Source organism: Nerophis ophidion, linkage group LG05, assembly GCF_033978795.1.
Source record: "Nerophis ophidion isolate RoL-2023_Sa linkage group LG05, RoL_Noph_v1.0, whole genome shotgun sequence".
Classification (NCBI taxonomy): domain Eukaryota; kingdom Metazoa; phylum Chordata; class Actinopteri; order Syngnathiformes; family Syngnathidae; genus Nerophis; species Nerophis ophidion.
Window position 1 is genome coordinate 15,237,803 of NC_084615.1, and position 18,642 is coordinate 15,256,444.

The 18,642-nt window shown below is 42.8% G+C and overlaps 1 protein-coding gene across 3 annotated transcripts; it reads left to right on the top strand.

Annotated features, from left to right (window-relative positions):
• Positions 1–1,164: 1,164 nt before the first annotated feature.
• Positions 1,165–17,736, top strand: LOC133552737 (phospholipase A and acyltransferase 3-like). 3 transcript variants are annotated; one of them, XM_061900175.1, is made up of 5 exons: positions 1,167–1,332; positions 1,918–1,933; positions 7,494–7,602; positions 13,954–14,225; positions 17,394–17,736. In XM_061900175.1, exons 2-5 carry the CDS (start codon positions 1,922–1,924, stop codon positions 17,502–17,504), a joined length of 504 nt encoding a protein of 167 aa, XP_061756159.1. In that variant the 5' UTR covers positions 1,167–1,332; positions 1,918–1,921; the 3' UTR covers positions 17,505–17,736. The 3 variants fall into 3 exon arrangements, with proteins under 3 accessions (XP_061756160.1, XP_061756159.1, XP_061756161.1); XM_061900176.1 differs by lacking the exon at positions 1,918–1,933 and having other exon boundaries at positions 1,165–1,332; XM_061900177.1 differs by lacking the exons at positions 1,167–1,332; positions 1,918–1,933 and adding an exon at positions 5,937–6,162.
• Positions 17,737–18,642: the final 906 nt, after the last annotated feature.

Here is an 18,642-nt window from a genome sequence, read left to right on the forward strand (position 1 = left end):
TGGGATGCAACTCAGTATTCTTCTTCCTCCAAACACGACGAGTTGAGTTTATACCAAAAAGTTCTATTTAGGTTTCATCTGACCACATGACATTCTCCCGGGAGTGTGCTCTCTGGCAAACTTCAGACGGGCCTGAACATGCACTGGCTTAAGCAGGGGGACATGTCTGGCACTGCAGGATTTGATTCCCTGTCGGCGTAGTGTGTTACTGATGGTAACCTTTGTTACTTTGGTCCCAGCTCTCTGCGGGTCATTCACCAGGTCCCGCCGTGTGGTTCTGGGATTTTTGCTCACCGTTCTCATGATCATTTCGACCCCACGGGATGAGATCTTGCGTGGAGCCCCAGATAGAGGGAGATTATCAGTGGTCTTGTATGTCTTCCATTTTCTGATAATTGCTCCCAGAGTTGAGTTATTTTCCGGGTGTCCTTCGACAGCTCTTTGGTCTTGGCCATAGTGGAGTTTGGAGTCTGACTGTTTGAGGCTGTGGACAGGTGTCTTTTATACAGAGTTCAAACAGGTTCCATTAATACAGGTAACAAGTGGAGGACAGAAGAGCTTCTTAAAGAAGAAGTTACAGGTCTGTGAGAGCCAGAGATCTTCCTTGTTTGAAGTGACCAAATACTTATTTTCCAGCATAATTTACAATTAAATTCTTTAAAATTCCTGGATTTTTTTTCCACATTCTGTCTCTCACAGTTGAAGTGTACCTATGATGAAAATTACAGACCTCTGTCATCATTTTAAGTGGGAGAACTTGCACAATAGCTGGCTGACTAAATACCTTTTTGCCCCACTGTATATATATGAAAAGCTCCAATCACAGAGAAGTGTGGCAGTTGTACTAGCACATGTTTTAGAGATAACGATAAGGTGTTATCTAGGCTCCCCAGTGGGGGGTCTGAGGGGTCCCCACCCTCCTTAAAGGCAGCTGCTTATTGAGATAAAGGATGAAATAAATATTTTGTTATAGTTTGAAAATGAAAAATATCAAAATGGCCCCCGCATGCTTAAATATTTCCGTGTGCGGCCCTCTGTGGAAAAAGTTTGGACACCCCTGCCATAGGCTGAAATAAGAACCATGTTAAAGAGGGTGGGGACCCCCTCGGACTCCCACTGGGGAGCCTAGAAAACACCTCATTGTTTCCTCACGTCACTAAAACTTCTACTAGTACACTTCTACACATCTACACGTTTACACTTTCATACTTTTATTTTGAAAGGGTCGGTCAGGTCAGCTGATCTCTGACGGCTGATCCTCGGAAGATAAAAAAGGGACTTTTTAGCCGCCTTCCTCAGTACAGTAAGTACAGTAGGAGCCAGCACACAAAGGTAAGGAGACGCAAACTTCAAACTTTATGTTTCAATGTTAGCTTAGCTCTAATAGCGAATGTATTTGCATGCTCGCATACTTTTATTTTGTATTCTGCTACATAACTTATTCCCTTTTATGTTGTATTCTGCTACATAACTTATTCCCTTTTATGTTGTATTCTGCATCATTTGACTATTCTGCAATATAACTATAACCATACACACATATATACATACATATATATATATATACACATATATAAATACATATACACATATATAAATATATATACTGTATATACATATATATACACAAACACACACATATATACATATATATATATATATATATATATATATATATATATACGCAAAAAAGTCTTGTAAGTCTTCATCATATTGGATGTATGGCTTTTTACAGAGAATAAGTGTTGACAAATAACATTTCAATGAATATTTCAACAAATAAAATAACATTTGAAGAGACACCGTGAAGTTTGCACGTTGTCAGGAAGGAAAAGAAAAACAAGAGCGAGTTTTCTGAGGAAATGCAACAGAAGTGAAAGTTTGTCCGACTTTCTTTTCTGCTTTCTTTTCTTACAGCGACATGGCGACATATGTAAGTGCACTTGTCATGATTACTTTCATTCACTTATATTAGATTATTATTCACTTATATTATGTTATCATTGATTTGTATTATATTATCTGTGGAGAGGCGGAGCCGACGGCGGGGCAGGACACGCTGGAGCCCTGCCCAAGATGGCGGCAAGGAAGTGGAGTATGCGGCTGAGCGGAGAGGCGGGGAGATACGTAGAGCCATGCACCTGATCTAGATTGTGGCGTCCCTCCCAGCCGGCCTCGACTCTCCGCTCAGCCGCTTTCTCCGCCCCCTTGCCACCATCACTGTCAAATCCTCCTCTACACATCAACATTCTATTATATTATATTATCCCTGACTCATATTATATTATCATTCATTTACATTATATTATCTTTGACTTATATTAGAGTATTGACTTAGCGTATTTTTCGGGGGATAATAAAGAAGGAAAAAAAACATATTTACGTCGCACTGGAGTATAAGTCGCATTTTTTGGGGAAATGTATTTGATAAAACCCAACAGGAAGTATAGACATTTGAAAGGCAATTTAAAATAAATAAAGAATAGTGAAAAACAGGCTGAATAAGTGTACGTTATATGAGGCTTAAATAACAACTGAGACGGTGCCTGGTGTGTTAACCTAACATATTATGGTAAGAGTCATTCAAATAACTATAACATATAGAACTTGCTATACCTTTACCAAACAATCTGTCACTCTTAATCCATAAATCCCATGGATAAGGGACGGCGTGGCGCAGTGGGAGAGTGGCCGAGCGCAACCCGAGGGTCACTGGTTCAAATCCCACCTAGAACCAACCTCGTCACGTCCGTTGTGTCCTGAGCAAGACACTTCACCCTTGCTCCTGATGGGTGCTGGTTAGCGCCTTGCATGGCAGCTCCTTCCATCAGTGTGTGAATGGGTAAATGTGGAAGTAGTGTCAAAGCGCTTTGAGTACCTTGAAGGTAGAAAAGCGCTATACAAGTACAACCCATTTATTAAGACCAGTGGTTCTTAACCTTGTTGGAGATACCGAAGCCCACCAGTTTCATTACGCATTCACCGAACCCTTCTTTAGTTAAAAATATATATATATTTTTTTTTTCCTCAAATACAACACAATGTTATATGATTTTTTTTTAGTGGTGCACAAAACGAACCTTGTTCAAAGAACAAAACCAACACAGTGCATGAACTCACAACAAATGACACACCTGCAAATCAGTTTGACTTCTGCTGTTGCCGCCAGAGATGCACGGTATGCGGTCTCATCCACGGAGTCCGCGGATAAACCGCGGGTCGGGCGGGTGACATGTCGAAAAAAGAGATTTTAATTAGATTCGGGCGGGTGGCGGTTGAATCATCCGGAAATATTTGATACGCATGGTTCTGGGATCAGTAACTTTTGCCATTCGAAGAGCCATTTAAGACCGGTGTCACATAGCGAATAAGTCAATAGGAGACGCAATTATTCTCTAGAATGACTGCCGGCAGTCACCCAGATAATAAGTATTAGGGCGTGCTATGAAGGCATTGACTTTGTCGCCCACTACAACATGTACAACCTACTTGTCAGTCCAGCATCATGTTGTGTGTGGCTTCCGCAAGGCATACTGGGTGACACAGAGTACACTAATGGTTGTGATATCAACAATTCTAACACTCTTAGTAATATGCGCCATGCTGTGAAGCCACACCAAACAAGATTGACAAACACATTTCGGGAGAACATCCTCCCAGTAACACAACATAAACGCAACACAACAAATACCCAGAATCCTTTGTTTTCATGACATTTCCTGACTATTTTATACACCCCGCTAGCAGAAGTGCGTCGGTAAAGTGGGCGGGGTTGGGGGAGCGGGGGTGTAAAATATATTCAGGGGGTATCACGGATACAAAGGATTCTGGGTATTGGTTGTGTTGGGTTTATGTTGTGTTACTGTGAGGATCGTTGTGGTGAAGAAGGAGCTGAGCCGGAAGGCAAAGCTCTCAATTTACAGGTCGATCTACGTTCCCATCCTCACCTATGGTCATGAGCTTTGGGTCATGACCGAAAGGATAAGATCACGGGTACAAGCGGCCGAAATGAGTTTCCTCCGCCGTGTGGCAGGGCTCTCCCTTAGAGATAGGGTGAGAAGCTCTGTTATCCGGGAGGAACTCAAAGTAAAGCCGCTGCTCCTTCACATCGAGAGGAGCCAGATGAGGTGGTTCGGGCATCTGGTCAGGATGCCACCCGAACGCCTTCCTAGGGAGGTGTTTAGGGCACGTCCAACCGGTAGGAGGCCACGGGGAAGACCCAGGACACGTTGGGAAGACTATGTCTCCCGGCTAGCCTGGGAACACCTCGGGATCCCCCGGGAAGAGCTGGACGAAGTGGCTGGGGAGAGGGAAGTCTGGGTTTCCCTGCTTAGGCTGTTGCCCCCGCGACCCCACCTCGGATAAGCGGAAGAAGATGGATGGATGGAGGATGTTCTCTCGAAATGTGTTTGTCAATCTTGTTTGGTGTGGCTTCACAGCGTGGCGCATATTAGTAAGTGTTAAAGTTGTTTATATCACAACCATCAGTGTACTCTGTATCACCCAGTATGCCTTTCAGTCTTGTACGTGTGATTGCGGAATCTGCACACAACATGATACCAGACTAACAGTCGGTGTGTACATGTTGAAGGTGTCAAAGCCAATGGCTTAACATCACGCCCATATTCTTGTCATCAGGAAGAACGCCAATTGGATAATCGTGAGAACTTTGTGGCGCCAATTGTCTTCGTTACTCTGTGAAACGTGTTAAGGCAGCTCTGTGAGTGGTAAAGGTGCCAAACCCCTGATGTATTTCAGCGGGCGGGTGGCGGGCGGATGCGTTTCTGATAAAATGTTGGTTCAGGTGGACGGCGGGTGGATGACGACTCTGGTGATGCGGTTGCGGATGATATAATTGCCTATCCGCGCATCTCTAGTTGCCGAAACCATAATAAGCCGATAGGGAGAAGTTTTTATTTTCACCAGGACTGGGCATTTATTTTGACCCGGGGGCGAAATTTAGAGAAAAAAATGTCTCTGGGGGCCATATTATCTATTTTTAGGAACACTAATACAAAACCTTGCAATGATGTCAGATCAAATCCTAAAAACGTTATTACCAACCGACCGCTTTAAAAAACGGAATGCAATTTTACTTTTTTTTTCACTGAATGAGACACCCAAAATGTACATAAAAATAACGAATGTGGGATTACAATATTATCTATGAAGGATAAAAGACTGAATATTGACAACATATGAACGTCGCCCCCCCTCTCCATCCACATATTTTACAATCAAGCGAAACACAACAAAAATGCAACAAACAGCGAAATATGAATTGTAAACGGTAAAAAAAACCTGATAAATATGAATATATTGTAAAAATCTCCTTCCGGGTCTGTCCCTGACACCAGCATTTTAAGCTGTGGAAACACTCCCCACCCACACTGCTTGGTGCCTGGTCTTAGATGACCAACCTTTTTGAAAGCAAGACCTACTTCTTGGGTACTGATTAATGCGAAGGGCTACCAGTTTGATACACACTTAAATTGCCAGAAATAGCCAACTTGCTCAATTTACCTTTAACAAATAAATCTATATGTATAAAAAAATAGGTATTTCTTTCTGTCATTCCATCGTACATTTTTTTTCCTTTTACGGAAATTTTTTTTGTAGAGAATAAATGATGAAAAAACACTTAATTGAACGGTTTAAAAGAGGAGAAAACACGTAAAAAATGTAAATTAAATTTTAAAACATAGTTTATATTCAATTACGCCACTTCTAATTCAAAATTCAACCGGAAAAAAATGAAGAGAAAAACTAGCTAATTCGAATCTTTTTGAAAAAATAAAAAAAATAATTTATGGAACATTAGTATTTTTTCCCAATTAAGATTAATTTTAGAATTTTAATGACATGTTTTGAATAGGTTAAATAATAATAATGGATTAGATTTATATCACGCTTTTCTATTGTTAGATACTCAAAGCGCTCAAAGAGAAGTGGGAACCCATCATTCATTCACACCTGGTGGTGGTAAGCTACATCTGTAGCCACAGCTGCCCTGGGGTAGACTGACGGAAGAGTGGCTGCCAATTTGCGCCTACGGCCCCTCCGACCATCATTCATCATTCATTCACCAGTGTGAGCGGCACCGGGGGCAAAGGTGAAGTGTCCTGCCCAAGGACACAACGGCAGCGATTTGAATGTCATTAGGTGAGAAGCGAACCTGCAACTCTCAGGTTTCTGGCACGGCCGCTCTACCCACTACGCCATGCCGCCCCAAAGTCCAATCTACACTTTGTTAGAATATATAACAAATTGGACCAAGCTATATTTCTAACAAGGACAAATCATTATTTCTTCTAGATTTTCCAGAACAAACATTTTGAATGAAATTCAAAAGACTTTGAAATAAGATTTAAATTTGATTCTACAGATTTTCTGGATTGGCCAGAATATTTTTTTGAATTTTATTCATAATAAGTCTGAAGAAATATTTCACAAATATTCTTTGTTGAAATAACAGAAGCTAAAATGAATGAAACCGGTAAAATGTATTTATTATTCTTTACAATAATAAAAAATAATACTTGAAAATTGATTTAAATTGTCAGGAAAGAAGAGGAAGGAATTTAAAAGGTAAAAAGGTACATGTGTTTAAAAATCCTAAAATCATTTTTACGGTTGTTTTTTTTCCCTAAAATTGTCTTTCTGAAAGTTAGAAAAAGCAGAGTAAAAAAATAAATGAATTTATTTAAACAAGTGAACACCAAGTCTTTAAAATATTTTCTTGGATTTTCAAATTCTATTTAAGTTTTGTGTCTCTTAGAATTAAAAATGTCGAGCAAAGCGAGACCAGCTTGCTAGTAAATAAATACATTTAAAAAAATAGAGGCAGCTCACTGGTAAGTGCTGCTATTTGAGCTATTTTTAGCACAGGCCAGTGGGCGACTCATCTGGTCCTTGCGGGCGATCTGGTGCCCGCAGGCACCACGTTGGTGACCCCTGCCATGGTAACTAGTATATCATGCAAAAGCGCAGATTTCAACCATTGAAATACATAGTATAGTTCAAGACTTAGGATCATTATAAAACATGAGTGCACATCATAATGGCACCAACACTTTCCATCTTAAAGATCTAAAAAAATTATTTGGGAATGTCCGGCAGGGCCTGATTGAAAAGCTTAACGGGCCGCATGTGGCCCCCGGGGTGTTAATTTGCCCAGGTCTAATGTACACAATGAGTTGGGTGTGACTTGACCGCCACCGAACCCCTGAGGCCGACTCACCGAACCCCTAGGGTTCGATCGAACCCAGGTTAAGAACCACTGGTCTAGTCTCTTACGTGAATGAGCTGAATAATATTATTTGATATTTTATGGTAATGTGTTAAAAATTTCGCACCAACTATGAAAAAAACTGCGCCTTATAGTCCGAAAAATACGGTATGTATTATCAATGACATTATATATTATCACTCACTTATATTATCATTGACTCATATTACTATACTAATAAGAATATTTCCTCCATGTGTCTCAGGATGAAGTGAAACCCCAGCCTGGGGACATGATAGAGATCTCCAGGTCGGGCTACCAGCACTGGGCTTTGTACGAGGGCAACGGCATGGTGGTCCACATAACTATCCCCTGTGAGTTCTGCACTCCTACTTGCATTATACTGTACACACACATATTATTATTATATTATACACACACGGCCTGGGGGTCCACGTGGCCCCCCCCCCTGTGAGTTCTGCACTCTTACACACACACACACACACACACACACACACACACACACACACACACACACACACACACACACACACACACACACACACACACACACACACACAAGGACTTTGGAAAGTAGTCGTATTTGTAAAGTGAGACAACGTTGGAATTTCAACGGTCAAATGATCAGAAGCTAACGTTGATTTAACGCATACTTGCCAACCTTGAGACCTCCGATTTCGGGAGTGGGAGGAGTGGTTAATCAATCAATCAATGTTTATTTATTTAGCCCTAAATCACAAATGTCTCAAAGGACTGTACAAACCATTACGACTACGACATCCTCGGAAGAACCCACAAAAGGGCAAGGAAAACTCACACCCAGTGGGCAGGGAGAATTCACATCCAGTGGGACGCCAGTGACAATGCTGACTATGAGAAACCTTGGACAGGACCTCAGAAGTGGGCACACCCCCACCCCCCCCCCCCTCTAGGGGACCGAAAGCAATGGATGTCGAGCGGGTCTAACATGATACTGTGAAAGTTCAATCCATAGTGGCTCCAACACAGCCGCGAGAGTTCAGTTCAAAGCGGATCCAAGACAGCAGCGAGAGTCCCGTCCACAGGAAACCATCTCAAGCGGAGGCGGATCAGCAGCGTAGAGATGACCCCAACCGATACAGGCGAGCGGTCCATCCTGGGTCCCGACTCTGGACAGCCAGTACTTCATCCATGGTCATCGGACCGGACCCCCTCCACAAGAGAGGGGGGGACATAGGAGAAAAAGAAAAGAAGCGGCAGATCAACTGGTCTAAAAAGGAGGTCTATTTAAAGGCCAGAGTATACAGATGAGTTTTAAGGTGAGACTTAAATGCTTCTACTGAGGTGGCATCTCGAACTGTTACCGGGAGGGCATTCCAGAGTACTGGAGCCCGAACGGAAAACGCTCTATAGCCCGCAGACTTTTTTGGGGCTTTAGGAATCACTAATAAGCCGGAGCCTTTTGAACGCAGATTTCTTGCCGGGACATATGGTACAATACAATCGGCAAGATAGGATGGAGCTAGACCGTGTAGTATTTTATACGTAAGTAGTAAAACCTTAAAGTCACATCTTAAGTGCACAGGAAGCCAGTGCAGGTGAGCCAGTATAGGTATATATGTATATAGGTATATATGTATATAATGTATATACAGTACAGGCGTAATGTGCTCAAACTTTCTTGTTCTTGTCAAAAGTCTAGCAGCCGCATTTTGTACCAACTGTAATCTTTTAATGCTAGACATGGGGAGACCCCAAAATAATACGTTACAGTAGTCGAGACGAGACCTAACAAACGCATGGATAATGATCTCAGCGTCTTTAGTGGACAGAATGGAGCGAATTTTAGCGATATTACGGAGATGAAAGAAGGCCGTTTTAGTAACGCTTTTAATGTGTGACTCAAAGGAGAGAGTTGAGTATATTTACATCTACAAATATATTTCATATATGTCACGCCTGTGGATTATGTTGTGTTTTGTTATGTTTGGTCATGTTATGTTTTGCTTTTTTGGACATTCAGTTCTGTCTTTTCACTTCCTGGTTTGTTTTCGTCTCCATGCCAACCCATTAGTATCACCTGGTCTCCTAATCACGTCCCTGTTCCCAGCCTCACACTTATTTTTCACTAATGATCATAGCTGCTATTTCAGTCATTCTTTTTCTTCTCTTTGTGCTGGCATCTTCACACTCTACCCGTGCTTCATGCCCTTGTTAACAGTTCCATGTCGTGTAAGTTTTTGTTTCTAGTCCATAGTTAATTGCTTTTGTGCTAAGTCTTTTGTTTATGTCCATAGTCTATGCCATGGGTGTCAAACTCTGGCCCGCGGGCCAAATTTGGCCCGCCGTGTAATTTCATTTGGCCCTTGAGGCAATATCAAATTAACATTAGAGCTTGCCCGCCGCTGTAACACCACATTTACCACTTATACTCATACTCGTCAACCCTCCCAATTTTCCCGGGAGACTCCCGAAGTTCAGTGACCTTCCCGAATTTCTCCCGATTTCCACCCGGACAATAATATTGGGGGCGGGCCGTAAAAGCACTGCTTTTGGCGTTCTCTACATGTCGCCACGTCCGCTTTTCTTCCATAAAAACAGCATGCCAGCCCACTCACATATTATATGCGGCTCATACACACACACAAGTGTATGCAAGGCATACTTGGTCAACAGCCATACAGGTCACACTGAGGGTGGCCGTATAAACAAGGTTAACACTGTTACAAATATGCGCCACACTGTGAACCCACAGCAAACAAGAATGACAAACACATTTCGGGAGAACATCCGCACCGTAACACAACATAAACACAACCGGACAAATACCCAGAACCCCTTGCATCACTAACTCTTTCGGGACGCTACAATATACACCCCCGCTACCACCAAACCCAGCCACCAAAAAAAGGCATTAAATACATTTATTTTATTTGATATGCCATTGATATTTTTTAATTATTATTTGAAACTGGATTTTGTATGTCACTATAAAGTTATATACTGTAAGCCTTGCTTGTTCAAGATTCAATGCAAAACTTGGTTGGGTCCCCATTAAAGGGTTAATTTGTTCAACCTCGGCCCGCGGCTTTGTTCAGTTTTAAATTTTGGCCCGCTTTGTATTTGAGTTTGACACCACTGGTCTATGCCATAGTGCCATAGTGCAAGTGTTTGGTTCCATAGCCAAGTGTTTCTTTGTCTTTTGTTAGTTATAGTGTTAAAATAAAAGTAGTACTCACATTCACGTCTCTCTCGTGCTAACTTCCCTCTGCGTCGAAGAAACGATCCTCATCCAAGTCACAGTTTGACAATATATATATATATATGAAATACTTGACTATCAGTGAATTTTAGCTATACTGTATATGTTTATTATATTACATATATAAATAAAATAAATAGTTGAATTTCAGACGGCACCTATCAAATACACAGTAATAAAAACACAGTTCTAACTGTACTGTGCTTGCTGGTTACTAAAAAAAAACAAAAACACTTACCTTTCACTATTTGAGTAACCTTTGTTCTGCGTACTGGCGAGAGTCACTTTCCGTCAGGTGCGCAACCCCACATAAATCGTTGGCCAATCAAAAAGCAACCCCACAATGCTATAGCCAACATTCATCAGGAGATGGCAACAGACAACATAGAATCACTCTATTACAGACAGTAACTGTAACTTCCTCGTTCTTCTGCTTCATCTCCTTGGGTGTGCAGTTTTTTTATTAAAATCCGTAGATGTTGTAACGTGATTGGGCAGGCAAGCTGTTTGTATAGTTGGAAAGCGGACGTGAAGACAGGCTGTCCCCACTCAGGTCTGCAAGGAGCTGGAGGGGGCGTGTCCTCCGGCTCCGTTGAATTTCGGGAGAACATTTCTTCCTGGAGGTTTTCGGGAGAGGCGCCGAATTTCGGGAGGGTTGGCAAGTATGATTTCACGTTGGCAAGGTCATGTTTGAGGTCATGATCTCGTTCGACAAGTTGTTTCAATGTCACATCCTTTAAAGGGCCACTGCAATGGAAAGTACTTTAGAGTAGTCAGTGTATTACTGACTGCCAACACACAGCTGTGTGAAAGAGTGCACTTCAACATTATTAAGTCAAATTCTGCTCAGGGCCCAACTTGATCAGGTCTCTTTATCTACATTTCTGCCTGTGTGTAAAAAACAATGTGAAACGGACCAAACTGGCCACAAAATGAACTACGACAAGATTGATTTTTCACAAATTATTTTAAAAGCTTACTGAAATTAGATTTTCTTATTCTAACGGGGAAAGCAGGTCCATTCTATGTGTCATACTTGATCATTTCGCGATATTGCCATATTTTTGCTGAGAGGATTTAGTAGAGAACATAGACGATAAAGTTCGCAACTTTTGGTCGCTAATAAAAAAGCCTTGCCTGTTCCGGAAGTAGCAGACGATGAGGTCACAGGTGTGAGGACTCCTCACATTGTTTACAATGTGAGCCTCCAGCAGCAAGACCTATTCGGACCGAGAAAACGACAATTCCCCCATTAATTTGAGCGAGGATGAAAGATTCGTGGATGATGATATTGATAACGAAGAACTAGAAAAAAATTTGATTCAGATGTTTTTAGACACATTTACTAGGATCATTCTGGGAAATCCCGCATCTTTCTATTGTGTTGCTAGTGTTTTAGTGAGATTAAATAGTACCTGATAGTCGGGAGGGGTGTGTCCACGGGTGTCTTGAGGCCAGTGTTTGACGGAAGTCAACAGCAGATGCATGGACGGCGCAAGCTCCGCTGATCTCCGGCAAGAGGCGACTTTTTACCACAATTTTCTCACCGAAACCTGCCGGTTGACAAGTGGTCAGGAACCATGTTCGCTTGACTGCTCTGATCCATAGTAAAGCTTCACCTCTGGGAATTTTAAACAAGGAAACACCGTGTGTTTGTGTGGCTAAAGGCTAAAGCTTCCCACCTCCATCTTTCTACTTTGACTTCTCCATTATTAATTGAACAAATTGCAAAAGATTCAGCAACACAGATGTCCAAATTACTGTGTAATTATGCGATGAAAAGAGACGACTTTTAGCCGCAAATGGTGCTGCACAAATATGTCCTCTACAGGCCGCGACGTCAAAAACACGCGTCATCATTCCGCGACGTTTTCAACAAGAAACTCCGCGGGAAATTTAAAATTGCAATTTAGTAAACTAAACCGGCCGTATTGGCATGTATTGCAATGTTAATATTTCATCATTGACATATAAACTATCAGGCTGCGTGGTCGGTAGTAGTGGCTTTCAGTAGGCCTTTAATGATTTGAGGTTGCCATCAATCCCACGTGGATCCTCGGGCCCCTAAGCGTCCCCTGGAGGTGTGTTCAGGCTCCTTGTGTTGGAACTTTGCTTCGTTGATTCAGGACATACTTGCCAACCTTGAGACCCCTGATTTCAGGAGGTGGGGCGGAGGCGTGGTTTGGGCAGGGGCGTGGTTAAGAGGGGGAGGACTATATTTACAGCCAATTCACTAACTCGAGTATTTCATACATATATATGTGTATGAAATACGTAACTTTCATTGAATTCTAGCTATATATATTTATTTTATTATATATATAAATAAAATAAATAGTTGAATTTCAGACAAATACACAGTTCTACTAACTGTACTGTGCTTGGTGGTTACTAAAAAAAAACAACAACACTTACCTTTCACTATTTGAGTAACGTCACTTCCGAGTTTCCAGAAGATGGCGCCAGTATGTGCTTTGGCCTGGCGTCACTCACTGTCAAGCTCTGTTCGTTTTTGTGTTGTTTGCGTCTATTTTCGTCTCTGTCGTCCTCTCCCCCGCCACCTGCGGGCTGTGTGTCGGGCCCCACCTAGATTAGCTGCGCCCTTGGACGTGCTGGCCCCCACCAAGTTCGGTCTTGTGAACTCAAGATCTTTGACAAACAAAACGTTTATCCTGAAGGATTTCTTCACTTCCCGCGGACTTCCTCTGTGTGACGGAAACATGGCTGAGAGCCGGTGAGTCCGCCCCTCTTAATGAACTTCTGCCTCTGGAGTGTTTCTACTTTAATTCTCCGCGGTCGTCCGGTCTAAAAGGAGGAAGATTAGCAGTGTTTTTTAAAAATGACTTAAAATGCGGTCAGATCCGCCTGCAATCCTCCTTTTCAAGCTCCGAACTGTGCATTTTTGAGCTGGAGGGGGCGTGGCTTCTAGCTCGGGCTGAATTTCCGGAGGTTTTCGGGAGAGGTGCTGAATTTCCGGAGTCTCCCGGAAAATCCGGGAGGGTTGGCAAGTATGATTCAGGATCCCCGTGAAATCTCCAGCTCAGTGGAGACTTTTCTTCCAGGCCAAAAACACATCACACAATCACAAAAGAAAGGACTACAAAGCAGTACAACATGATCAATAACAAAATGTTGAAAAACAAAAATAGCAACGACAAAAAACAAACAATAACTTGGAGTTTACATAATTATGTTTATACCAAAGATAAAAAGAGCAATAGAAAAAACATATAGGGATAGGTTCAGTTGCAACTCTAAATAGAGTGTGAATGTTGTCCATCTGTGTTGGCCCTGTGATGAGGTGGTGACTTGTCCAGGGTGTACGCCGCCTTCCGCCGAAATGCAGCCGAGATAGGCTCCAGCATCCCCCGCCGCCCCGAACAGGACAAGCGGTAGAATATGGATGTTCATTGTGATTTTCAAGTATTTGACTGAATTGAAAGATCCTCTTCCCTCCTGGCAGCGGAGTCCGAAGGTGCGGGCCTCAGCGGTGTGATGTACCTCATTAATAAGGACACGGCCCTGGTGAAGCGGGAGAAGCTGAGCACGGTGGTGGGGAGCGATCGCTACCGAGTCAACAACAGCCTGGATGACAAATACCAACCCTGCCCAGTTTCTGTCATCTTGACAGAAGCCAAAAATATGGTAGGCCAGGTGATGCCCTACTCCGTCTTCAGTGAGAACTGTGAGCACTTTGTCACCAACCTGCGCTACGGAATACCAGAGTCCCGCCAGGTAGGTCTTTTTATTTGGAAGGAGTTGACCTTTACACTTTGACTTAAGACATGTTGCAAGTGAGAGTGGCCTGATTGAACAATTTCCAGATACAACTTTTGAACTTCCCATTGATCCGATATCAGCACCAGTCAAACATACGCTATATTGCCAAAAGTGTTTGGCCACCTGCCTTGACTCACATAAGAACTCGAAGTGCCATCCCATTCCTAACCCATAGGGTTCAATATGACCTTTTGCAGCTACTACAGCTTCAACTCTCCTGGGAAGGCTGTCCACAAGGTTGCGGAGTGTCTTTATAGCCCTTTTCCACCCTTCTTCCAAAAGCGCATTGGTGAGGTCACACACTGATGTTGGTGGACAAGGCCTGGCTCACAGTTTCTGTTGTAATGCACCCCAAAGGTGTTTTATCGGGTTTAGGTCAAGTTCATCCACATCGGATTCTGTCATCCATGTCTTTATGGACCTTGCTTTGTGCACTGGTGCACAGTCGTTGTGGAAGAAAAGTCTGCGGGCTATAGAGCGTTTTCCGTTCGGGCTCCAGTACTCTGGAATGCCCTCCCGGTAACAGTTCGAGATGCTACCTCAGTAGAAGCATTTAAGTCTTACCTTAAAACTCATCTGTATACTCTAGCCTTTAAATAGACCAGTTGATCTGCCGCTTCTTTTCTTTTTCTCCTATGTCCCCCCCGCTCTTGTGGAGGGGGTCCGGTCCGATGACCATGGATGAAGTACTGGCTGTCCAGAGTCGAGACCCAGGATGGACCGCTCGCCTGTATCGGTTGGGGAAATCTCTACGCTGCTGATCCGCCTCCGCTTGAGATAGTTTCCTGTGGACGGGACTCTCGCTGCTGTCTTGGATCCGCTTTGAACTGAACTCTCGCGGCTGTGTTGGAGCCACTATGGATTGAACTTTCACAGTATCATGTTAGACCCGCTCGACATCCATTGCTTTCAGTCCCCTAGAGGGGGGGGGGGGTTGCCCACTTCTGAGGTCCTCTCCAAGGTTTCTCATAGTCAGCATTGTCACTGGCGTCCCACTGGATGTGAATTCTCCCTGCCCACTGGGTGTGAGTTTTCCTTGCCCTTTTGTGGGTTCTTCCGAGGATGTCGTAGTCGTAATGATTTGTAGAGTCCTTTGAGACATTTGTGATTTAGGGCTATATAAATAAACATTGATTGATTGATTGATTGAAGAGGAAGGGCCCGCTCCAAACTGTTCCCACAAGGATGGGGAGCATGGAATTGTACAAAATGTTTTGGTTTCCTGGAGCATCCAAGCCCAACTCTTGTAAAACAACCCCACACCATTATTCCCCCTCCACTACATTTCACACTCGGCACAATGCAGTCCGAAATGTAGCGTTCTCCTGGCAACCTCCAAAGCCAGACTGGTCCATCAGATTGCCAGAAGGAATAGCGTGACTCATCAGTCCAGAGAAGGCGTCTCCACTGCTCTAGAGTCCAGTGGCGACGTGCTTTACACCACTGCATCCCACGCTTTGCATCGGACTTGGTGACGTATGGCTTAGATGCAGCTGCTCAGCCATGGAAACCCATTCCACGAAGCTCTCTGCGTACTGTGCGTGGGCTAATTGGAAGGTCACATGAAACTTGGAGCTGTGTAGCAAGTCTTTGCACTATGCTGACCTCTCTGTCAGTTTACCTGGCCTACCACTTGGTTGCTGTTGTTCCCAAACTCTTCACTTTTCTTAGAATAAAGTTGACTTTGAAATATTTAAAGGGGAACATTATCACAATTTCAAAACGGTTAAAAACAATAAAAATCAGTACCCAGTGGCTTGTTGTATTTTTTGAAATTTTTTTCAAAATTTTACCGGTCTCGGAATATCCCTAAATTTAACTTTAAAGTGCCTTATTTTCGGCTCTCTGCGAAGACACTGGCCATTTCCCTGTGACGTCACACAGTGCTGCCAATGTAAACAAACAATGGGAATACCACAGCTAGATATAGTGACATTAGCTCGGATTCAAACTCGGATTTCAGCGATTCAACAGATTACGCATGTATTGAAACAGATGGTTGGAGTATGAAAATATTGAAGAAGAAACTGAAGCTATTGAGCGAATAGCTATTGACGCTATTCATAGCCATAGCATGGCCGAATAGCTGCGTTAGCATCGCCGGTAAAATGTGCGGACCAAACGATCAGGACTTTCGCATCTTGTGACACTGGAGCAACTTAAATCCGTCGATTGGTAAGTGTTTTTTTCGCATTAAATGTGGGTGGAAGGAAACGTAATATAGTTGCAAATGCATCTACAGGTTATCCATACATCTCTGTTCCATGTCTGCTTTAGCACCGGCGGTAAATAGCATGTTAGCATCGATTAGCGTAGCATGTTATCATCGGTTAGCTGGCAGCCAAAATCAACAAAACTCACCTTTGTGATTTCGTTGACTATCGTTGCAAATGCATTTGCAGGTTATCCATACATCTCTGTGCCATGTCTGCCTTAGCATCGCCGGTCAAATGTGGAGACACTCTGGCACATTCAATGGGGGTCTGGCGGCAGACACTTTCGCATCTTTGGGCCAGTGGTGCAACTTGAATCCCTCCCTGTTAGTGTTGTTACACCCTCCGACAACACACCGTCGAGGCATGATGTCTCCAAGGTTCCAAAATATTGTCAAAAAACCGGAAAATAACAGAGCTGAGACCCGGTGTTTGTAATGTGTTGAAAATGAAAATGGTGGGTGTGTTACCTCGGCGACGTCACATTCTGACGTCATCGCCTCCAGCGAGATAAACAGGCGTTTAATTTGCCAAAATTCACCCATTTAGAGTTCGGAAATCTTTTTTCTGCACCATCAAGGTATATATTGACGCTTACATAGGTCTGGTGATAATGTTCTCCTTTAAGAGTGAGGACATTTCAGGACTGGATTTGTTGCACAGGTGGCATCCTGCGACAGTTCCAGAGAGGGGCCCATTCTTTCACAAATGTTTGTGGAAAAAGTGTCCATGTCCATGCCCAATTGCTTGATTTGATACACCGGGCCAAGTGATTAGGACACCTGGTTCTCATCATTTGGATGGCTGGCCAAGTACTTTTGGCAATATAGTGTACCTGGTGTTGTGACCGTCAATATTTGAATCAGGCAAATAAAGGGAAAGATCTAAAAAGTGTCATCTCTCTTTGCAGGTGAGCCAGGTGAGAGATGCGTTGAAAGATGTGGCCAAAGGTTCCGCAGCCATCGCAGCTACAGCTCTGTTTGGACTGACTGGCAACAACAAGGACAAGCGAAACCAGTAACACACTAATGTAACATTCACCAGCAGAGCCTAAGACACTTCAACAAACACAGGTCATTAACACACTACATTTGTACACCTTTTATATGCTGTCAATGTTATGTTGTTATCAAATAAAGGGAAGCTTTTTATTTATCTACAGAAATTTGCACTATATTAATAACGCCAATAAATCCGCCAATTTCCTCTGCTGTGACATGTCAATGTGAATAAAAATATTTGAAGGCATCTTATTTCATTGCTCTTTGTTTAGGCGTCCTTGTTTTATGGACTCTTTAGGGTCGCTTTATGATATCAGTCAGTCCCTCCAGGATGTTTTGATGGCGCCAATTCACCCAAATTCAACCAATCCCTGCAAATTATGGGCTGCAACCAAACTTTGGTGAATCTCTGCAAATTCCCCGCACATTTAGCCAATCAAAAGTGTCCCAGCAGCACTCAGACACAACGTGACCGTCAACCAAACAAAGGTAAAAACATTTTCAAAATCCCAGAGGTGCTGAATATGACGCTCAGAATTGCAGGTTGTTACAAATAATATTGAGTTAAGAACGGCATTATATTTTCCTGTCAGAATTTAAATACATTTATCGAAAAAACATGAAATACCCTTTTCACCCACAATAACGGGCTTGGACCCGGACCAGGAGTGACAGCAACCTATACGAAGTAGGAACGAGAGAGAGACGACAACACGAGCAGCAGCACGTGCAACCCGGAAGAGAGCGAGAGGCTCACGCAGACAACGGGAAGGCTGAAAAGCAACACACAAAAGACTTTTGTTTATTGAAAAATGAAAGAGGACTACACCTGCTCAAAAGGCATGTCCTTCCTTGGTGGTCCCTGGAACCCGCAAGACGCCGGCTTGAGTCTTTCACAGCAGCACTTACCAGTGAGCTGCCTCTATTTTTTACATTTTATTCATTTACTAGCAAGCTGGTCTCGATTTGCTTGACATTTTTAATTCTAAGAGAGACACAACTCAAATAGAATTTGAAAATCCAAGAAAATATTTTAAAGATTTGGTCTTCACTTGTTTCATTTATTTAAAATTTTACTTTGCTTCTTATAACTTTCAAAAAGACAATTTTAGAGAAAAAAATACAACCTTAAAAATTATTTTTGGAATTTTAAAACAT

What these genes read in the sequence shown, in the direction of transcription:
- LOC133552737 (XM_061900175.1), top strand. An exon ending in GGTCCACATAACTATCCCCT is followed by an intron (nt 7,603 to 13,953) that starts GTGAGTTCTGCA and finishes CCCTCCTGGCAG; the next exon opens with CGGAGTCCGAAGGTGCGGGC. An exon ending in GAATACCAGAGTCCCGCCAG is followed by an intron (nt 14,226 to 17,393) that starts GTAGGTCTTTTT and finishes CTCTCTTTGCAG; the next exon opens with GTGAGCCAGGTGAGAGATGC.